Below are 8699 nucleotides of genomic sequence, written 5' to 3'. Positions count from 1 at the left end.
ATTTAAGAAAATTGCACCTACTGTTGGTATGGGTTTTTACCAATGGTGTTGTGATACTTTGATATTTCCTTTGTAACCTAGAAACAGAGCTGGTGTGTTTAAACTACTTTAAGGATAATTGCCAGCTGTTTATATGTATATTTAATTTCTATTTAAACAAGCCCTGGTGAACCTATACTTGTGATAATGCTTTGTTGGGAATAAAATAGTGGAAGTGAAAGTAAGCTTTGTTTGTCCAATTGGAAATCAGGCCAGCTTGGATTCAACCAGCAAGTGGTCATCATCAGTCACCACACTTTCCTTCACAGGTGTTGAACACTGGCCAGCTTCTTGTTGCATCTCACACCCGTGATAAATACTCTCTGCATTAGGCCTGTATGGTTAATCTGGAAACAAGATTGAATAAATTGTTGTTTTTAAGAAATCATGTGCAATATTTTGAAGACTTAACATTTTTCTTAACTTTGTGTCATCAGTGCAAAGAATCCAGACTGTATCATCACATATCACTGAAGGTTAACTGTGTGACTCCCTCTAGTGGACGTTGTGGAGTATTCTGTTGTCTTTGCTCCAAAGGTTTTTGTACAGAGTCTTGGTGTTTCCTGTCACTGTGGGCTTCACAGCACAGTAGTACACAGCAGAGTCAGTCACTGCAGCAGAGGAGATCTGCAGATCCAGATGTTTTTCTCCAGACAGTTGAGTAGAGAACTTTGTGTCTGATTTCAGAGACTCTGCTGGTCTTGTAAAGTTGAGCCCTGAGATGTACAGGAGGAACTCTGGTGGTTTTCCTGGATATTGTCGATACCAGAAGAAATCATCATTACCAGTTGCTTGTTTGGAGTATTTGTAGGACAGAGTAACAGTGCTGCCTTCTAAACTGAACTCTTCATCGTTATCTGGAGTGAGTTCTTCACAGCTGACACCTGAAGGAAGAGAGAAATGTTGTTAATGACGATATTAAACTCTGATTGCCTGTTCCAGTGGTTTCTAGGAAACAGATCCCTTAAAGGTATTTATTCTTCCTGCTTTAACCTACCTTTTAGTATGGTCAGAAGAAGCTGAAAAATGACACAGTAATGCAGTGAAATCATCTTACAGACAGTATCTGTGTCCTGTCTGGTTTAGATATTGAATGCATCTGGCAGTAGGAGTCCTTTTCTGTTCTGCTCTGCTCTGACAGTGTTGCTCCTCCCTCGACCTATTCCTCCTCTCACATCACTGTATGTTACCAACACCAAAACCAGACCTCAATATATTTGACAGTTTAAAGCCCAGAGAGATAAACCTCTGTTATTCTGGTGGGTTTTCTTTTTAATACACTTTTACACAATCATCATCCAGTAAATAAGGAATCTTGTTAAATATACTCTCACACTCCTCATGGAGGCTTTATAATATATATTCAAATGATATCACATTCTAAAATTCTTATACCCTTTGACCAGCTGATTATAATTTTTCTACGCATGTTTTTGTACAAGATTTCTGAGTTAGACAGTTCGGCAAAGGATATATCAGCTAATTAACATTATTTCCAAAGCAGTTTTATGTTCCTGTAACTTGTTTTGCACAAGGTCTTGGGATAAACTTTGCCACCATTGTGGTCGGCAAGGTTCCCTAATTATTGTTTAACAAAACCAACATGTATATGGGAATGTAGTTAATACCCGGGGAGTCGAGTTAAATACTGGTGAAAATTGTATTAATTTATGGGTTGTATAATCAGTCTGGCAGCGATCCAGCCGTCTCTCAGATGCACTTTCAAAGTCATTTTTCACCAACAGGACTTACTTAGCGCATGTACCTGGTGATTTTTCCTCCAGACCAACTCCCTTGTGCTGAGGTAGGTGAGGCTGTTCTCAGTCACTTTGTGTAATGCACTATAATTAGTATATAACCCACGTAATAAGGAGCCGTGAGGCAGTTACATTTATCATTAGGCGGCGACCTCTAGTGGCATAATGTATAAAGAGCATCAAAGTCCATGTAGGGAGCTGGACACAGGACTTTCACCCAGGAGACCGGGGTTCGTGTCCCATGTGAAACCAAAAGTCAAAGTTAAGTTATGAATGTAAGTTACGTTTGTAAGTTATGTAACCTACATAAGTTAAGTCAAGTGATTTACTTAACGTGAGTTACTTAATTGTTTTAACCGTAACTGTGAGCTTTTCCTAAACCTAACCAAGTAGTTTGGTGCCTAAACCTAACTAAACTATGACCGTTTCACAACATTAACCACGTGTGTATTGTTACCATGACGACGAAGGTCTGGTACGCTGATTGTGAGGCATTCGTAGGATTATGCACAAAAAATGGTGCATTATCTTTTGTAAGATCTCTGTGGTGTTACACGATCTAAAGACCCAAATGCAGAACACAGTGAAGTGGAGAACTGGATCGTAGTAGTAACCGTCTTTATTATAATACGGCAAACCCAGGTGTAGTCCACTGTAGCCAGTAGTGACGTTTGTTGACACAGTCCATGGAGAACCGACTGGGCTCAGAGGACGGAGATGGTGAGTGTAGGTTCTGGGTATGGCTCGTGCAGTGTGGCAGGCAGAACAGGAAGGCAGCTTTGCAGAGATCAGAGAGGACACGGTGGCTGTGATCACCGGCAGGGAATAACTCTGCGGCAGAGACAGACAAGGTTACATAAGAGATAACAACAGTGAGTAACAAGAAACTTAACCTGGTCGAGGTAGGAGCCATAGCGAAGGTACCGTACTGGTGTACTGAGACGATCTGCCGCTGGTTGTATGGTAGAGCCAGGTAGATATACTGTGGAGACTGATTGGATGATGAACATCAGGTGTGCCGGTGATCAGCAGCAGGAGGGAGAACCGGGGCGCCCCGCCCAGACCAGTACACACACACACACACACACACACACACACACACACACCCAGCGATGAATAGAGGACTGAGAAGGAACACAGGGAGAGGAGAGCAACACTAGAGCGCACAAGGATAGGAAGAGAGATGTGGCTAACTATGACAATATCTATGATCCGTTGTATGAGAGTACGATGGGTAGGTAGAGCGGCACAGCTGAGGTTGTGTATATGTTGATCAGGTGGCACACTGCAATTCTTATACTCATTTTAACCTAAAACTGGTTTCAGTCGTAGTCATCTGGACACTGTTTTCAGAATCAAGACGTTTCGGCTCCCATCCGGAAGTCATTCTCAATTGTGAAAAAAATGGGACTGGAACTAGAAATTTTATCTACTCTGTGTTACATAAGCCCCACCCTCAGGAAGGAGTCTACCTGAGTATCTGTTAATAGCTAGTTTCACCTGAAACTGACCTAATAGTTTCCAAGATGGCCCAGAAGTACCTGATTAGCATGTGATTGGCGTGACCAAGGTGATGATACACTCTGATAGACTTTGGGCAGATTGAATCTCAGACCACCAGTTCTGTTCAAAGAGGGGTTTTCTTTTTTCACAAAAATGGTTTCAAGTGCTTTCAGTGTATTCATCTCAGTGTCCCCTGGTTGTTTGCTACCACTGGGGGGCAGCAAAGAGGCAGGTTTTAAAAACCTATACATAGTGTCTTTAACCTGTGTTTTCCTTTAGACAGTGTTACCTCATCCTGCATGTAGTCGTCGCTGGTCGATTCAGCTGAGACGTCTTCTGTTGTACAACTGGAACTTTTACCTGTAAGTATTAAAGCTGCTGATGATTCTGAAACTGCTGCTGCCCCTTAATTTGTTTCACTATACAAATTATACATGAACTGAGAGGACTGAATATTTAGACAGAATCAGACTTTCCATATTTGTTTTGTCTTTTGGATTGAAAATGAGAGATTAGACTCTATTTTAAAGGTGAAAGTTGGAACTTCTCATTTTCTCCAGCAGTGTCAGGTCGACAGCAAAGCTGCTGGAGTTATTTTAAGAGCTGCTGTTGGTTGAAATCTGCCACTTTTACTCTTCAACTGGTGAACAGTGGTACTACTGGATGTACGCTGTAGATTTTAATGCCTGAAAATATAAATTGTTACTGAATCCAGACTTTTTTTCTTGGTGTGTTAGATCACCAGTTATTTATGTATTTATATACTCTCTGTTTCCATTGAGGTGTTTGAAGCATCATCCAGTTGGTTTCTCATTGATGTGGATTTGCTGCTCATGTGAACCCTCCCACAGTGTTTCATTAGCAGCTGTAACCACAGTGACTCTGATAAAACAGGAATTAGCAGAATCCATCTGATATGAAGCTGTGGTTTGAATCCCACTTCCCTCCTCTTTGAAGAGCAGTCAGATATCTGTGTTCAGGTTTTTGTACAGCCTCTTCTACACTTTGTATCACTGTGTGTCTAGAGCACAGTAGTAGAGAGCTGTGTCTGCCAGGGTTAGGCCTGTGATGGTCAGTGCAGTTGATGTTTGTGATGTTTGAGATCCATATCGATTATCAGGAATATATTGATCTGTATACCCTTTTGCTCCTTTCCAGAGTATAAACTGAGGTGCCTGAAGGTCAGAATGATGTCTGTACCAGTGAAGGAGAATATTGTTTGCTGTTGTCTCATATTCACATGTGAGTGTGACAGATTCTCCTTCTCTTTTACTGACTTTATCTTCTAAAGGAGAGATTTTGTCTCCAGCTATTAGTCCTGGAAAAAGTAGAGAAAATGAAGCCATTAGACTAACATTGTTCATGAGGCTGAGAGGAGAAGACGGTGGAAAATGTCAGCTGTACAGTGTTACTCTGTGGACAGAAACAGCAAAATACAAAACAAGTAGAACTCCATTAACTCATTTTTACAAGACGATGAAAACATGGTGTGCAGTTTTTCAGAGCAAAGAAATGAGAAAAGTTCTGAAATACAGGTTGTGTATATCTGGTTAATGCAGCAGGTTAAACAAAACTTAAATCTCTGTTCTTAAACTCACCTGTAAAGTGAGAGAAAAGTAAAAAGAGGTAAAGCAACATGTCTTTGGAGTTGTTAAAGCCAGACAGACAGCAGATGAGCAATGTTCTTCCACTGCAGTAGAATGAGTAAGAAATAATGTCATTGGTTGAGCTGATGCTCAATGGGTGGGGCCAATCACCTCTTGATGTCATTTTTTCAGTTCCTCTCATCAGTTCAATGAACGTATTGGTTTAACAGTGTGTGACTCCCTCTAGTGGATGTTGTGGAGTATTCTGTTGTCTTTGCTCCAAAGGTTTTTGTACAGAGTCTTGGTGTTTCCTGTCACTGTGGGCTGCAGAGCACAGTAGTACACAGCAGAGTCAGACAGCTGAAGCTTCTGGATCTTCAGAGGAACTGATTTTAAGGTGGAATCCAGTGTGGACGAAAATCTCTCCTTAAACTCGTCTGGTGTGTTCCCTTCGTCCAGTTTAAAGCGGCTCAGTATGAATTTGGGGCTGTTGTCTCCATCCTGTTTGTACCAGAACAAAGTGGGACCTGGGTCACTGTTATCAAATGTACAGCCAAGTGTCACTGTGTCTCCATCAGTAGCAATGACATCTCCTGTTGGCTGGATCACTATGTCTTCTCCTTTACACTCTGGGGAAGAAGAGAACATGCAGAGGAAGAGCTGAATCAATAAAGATGATTGATTAAAGGAGAACAGTCAGCAGGTTTAAAGAGTTACCTAGCTCCAGATCTAGAATAGTTCTGATTTTGACTCTGATGTCAGATTAAACCATATAACAAGTTGTGGTAACAAGAAGTTAGTCAATGCCAACAGAAATCACATTTTGCTTTTCTTCATACTGAACATTGAAAGTACTGATGATGCTGAAAAATGTTGACGGGAAACATGTTGTGCTTTCTATCTTACCAAAGATAAGAGCAGCAAGAATAATCCACAGCCAATGTTCCATCTCTACAACAAGGTTTAAATCAACAGGAGAAACTAGCTGCTGTTCAACATTCAGTCTGAGAATTGTTCTCTTCACAGCAGCAGTTATTATTGACGCAATGGTTGAACACAGTGCAGAAGTAGTGCACCGCCTACTTGATAATGTCGCCCTCTAGTGGAGGTCAAAACTTCAGTACAACAGTGTGGAAAAAAGGCTTCCAGCAGCTTGTCAGTGTGTCAGCTTGTGTTTTTGTACAGAGACTGTGGGTTTGCTGTCACTGTGGGCCTCACAGCACAGTAGTACAGAGCAGAGTCTGTCACTGCAGCAGAGGAGATCTGCAGATCCATTCGGGTTTTATCCTCACTCACTTTAACAGACAGTCCAGACTTTGTTGCATTTTGTGTTCCCAAGTGAGAGATGAGGAACTCTGGTGGTTTTCCTGGATGTTGTCGATACCAGAAGAAATAATCGTTGCTATCAGCTTTTTGCAGTTGCTTTTTTGGAGTATGTGTAGGACAGAGTAACAGTGCTGCCTTCTAAACTGGACTCATCACTCTTGACTGGAGTGAGTTCTTCACAGCTGACACCTGAAGGAAGAGATAACTCTGTTATTTCAAGTTGTATCCAGACTGTATCATCACATATCACTGAAGTTTAATAGTGTGTGACTTCCTCTAGTGGGCGTTGTGGAGTATTCTTTTGTCTTTGTTTCAAAGGTTTTTGTACAGAGTCTTGGTGTTTCCTGTCACTGTGGGCTTCACAGCACAGTAGTACAGAGCAGAGTCTGTCACTGCAGCAGGGGAGATCTGCAGATCTATTTGGTTTTGCTCCACTTTAATCTTCAGTCCAGGGATTGGATTATTTACTACTTTTCCTGAAGCAGTGTGTGAGATCAGGAACTGTGGTAGTTTTCCTGGATATTGTCGATACCAGAAGAAATAATTATTAGATGACAGTTTGGAGTATGTGTAGGACAGAGTAACAGTGCTGCCTTCTAAACTGAACTCTTCATTCTTGACTGGAGTGAGTTCTTCACAGCTGACACCTGAAGGAAGAGATAACTCTGTTATTTCATGTTGTTAAAGTCGTAATAAATGATTCACGTTCAGATGTTATTGGAATTAAACGTTTTCTTGCTGCATAATCTAACACACCTGTTAGAATGGATAGTAACAGTAGACAAAGTCCATAATAGTCCAATGACAGCATGTTGAATAAAGGTAATGTTTCTGGTTTGTGTATTGAACTCTACTGAATATGGAAGTTCCTCTCTCTTCTATAGTTCAGTAACAGCTCAGCTCCTCCCTGAATCTCTCCGTCTCCTCGTAGCTCTGTATTTTCACTTCTCTCAGTTACACTTCCTCGTGGTTAACAGACTGGTAGCAGCATGTTGTACCAGCTGGAGGTGGGAAGATGTTTTTTAGTGTTTTTCATAATGGTAGTTACAGAAAGGTAGCTGCAATGATCTAAAGAACGATCACCTTTTCAGGGTTTAAAAACACAAGAAGGACCTAATTTTTGCTTCTAAAGTTGAGAAAACTTTTTTTCATGACTTCTTACGTCAGCTGATAATGAAAGAAAATCTCAGTGTCAAATATTTTACCCAGACTATGAGCAGTAAGCTTAACATCAACAGACACTTTAGCAAGATTTGATTTCACCTGGTTTCCAGAATTGTAGGGGCAAGTAAAATGATCTCAGTTCTAGACTCACTCAATTGTAGGAAGGTCTGGAACACCAGCACTTCACATGTTATAAACCAGCTGCCATAATGGAATCTATCGTCACATATTGTCAGTAACACAATGGAAACTGATGATGTGTTTTAAAGATCATTTGATCTAAAGGCAACATGTAAATAGAAAATGAGAGGACCTAGGATTGAACCCTGTGGTACACCAAAAGAACACAGCGTGAGAGAACAATAGAGAAACTTCTTTTTTAAAGATAAGAACAAAATTAGTCAAAGCCTGAGTCTGTACCGCGACCACTTCATGGAGATACTTGATTCAAATGTTGTGATTTTCTTTTTCAATAGTCCAGTTAAATATCATAATCATATGTAATAGTGTGTCATTATATTTACTATCATATTTGTGGGCCTCACAGCACAGTAGTATACAGCAGAGTCTGTCACTGCAGCAGAGGAAATCTGCAGATTGATTTGGTTTTGCTGCATTTTAATCTGCAGTCCCGGGATTAGATTAATTATTAATGTTCCTGTTCCTGAATGAGACAGGAGGAACTCTGGTGTTTTTCCTGGATATTGTCAATACCAGAAGAAATAATCAAGAGAAGTTGCTTGTTTGGAGTATTTGTAGGACAGAGTAACAGTGCTGCCTTCTAAACAGAACTCTTCTACATTCTTGACTGGAGTGAGTTCTTCACAGCTGACACCTCAAGGAAGAAACAACTGTAACTTAATGATTTGAAAGTTTTTTTTATCAATGAATTTGTTTTAATGTTGATTATCTCACCTACCTCTTATTGTGAGCAGAAACAAAGTCACAAACAGACTGAAGTTCACTGACAACATCTTAAAGATAAAGAGAATCTGCCTGGTTTTTGTATGAAACACCACTGTGAAAGTTTGTCTTTTCTGTACTTGCGTCACAGTTTTGCTCCTCACTTAATCCCTCCCTCCTTCCTCTCACAACTCTGACAAATAGTGTGTTTGTCTCTGCTGTGGTGCTGCTAGTCACTAAATTACATCATTTTCATCAGGTAAGAAGTAGCTGATAGGTGGTGAAGGTAACACTGACTGACACTTGACAGAACATGTGAAGGTCCTGACTGAGTTAAAGTTTTACTCAGACGATGTACTACTATTCAATTACACATGACAATCATATTAATTACTTATTAAATACTTTACTCAAACAATAT

At 40.5% G+C, this 8699-nt stretch overlaps 1 long non-coding RNA gene and 2 gene segments (V, D, J or C); 1 reads left to right on the top strand and 2 right to left on the bottom strand.

The window, feature by feature from the left end:
• Positions 1-376: 376 nt before the first annotated feature.
• LOC122886897 lies at positions 377-8546 on the bottom strand. The segment is given in 3 exon segments: positions 377-386; positions 504-923; positions 8295-8546. Coding segments are annotated over 2 exon segments (444 nt in total).
• On the top strand, positions 933-3692 carry LOC122886945. The gene is made up of 2 exons (XR_006380446.1): positions 933-1009; positions 3579-3692. It is a non-coding gene; the product is annotated as an uncharacterized LOC122886945 (long non-coding RNA).
• LOC122886911 lies at positions 4824-6033 on the bottom strand. The segment is given in 2 exon segments: positions 4824-5514; positions 5792-6033. Coding segments are annotated over 2 exon segments (429 nt in total).
• Positions 8547-8699: the final 153 nt, after the last annotated feature.

Source organism: Siniperca chuatsi, linkage group LG13 (genome assembly GCF_020085105.1).
Source record: "Siniperca chuatsi isolate FFG_IHB_CAS linkage group LG13, ASM2008510v1, whole genome shotgun sequence".
NCBI lineage: Eukaryota > Metazoa > Chordata > Actinopteri > Centrarchiformes > Sinipercidae > Siniperca > Siniperca chuatsi.
Note: the sequence above shows the minus strand (reverse complement) of the source record. Positions and strands in the feature narration are given on the sequence as shown.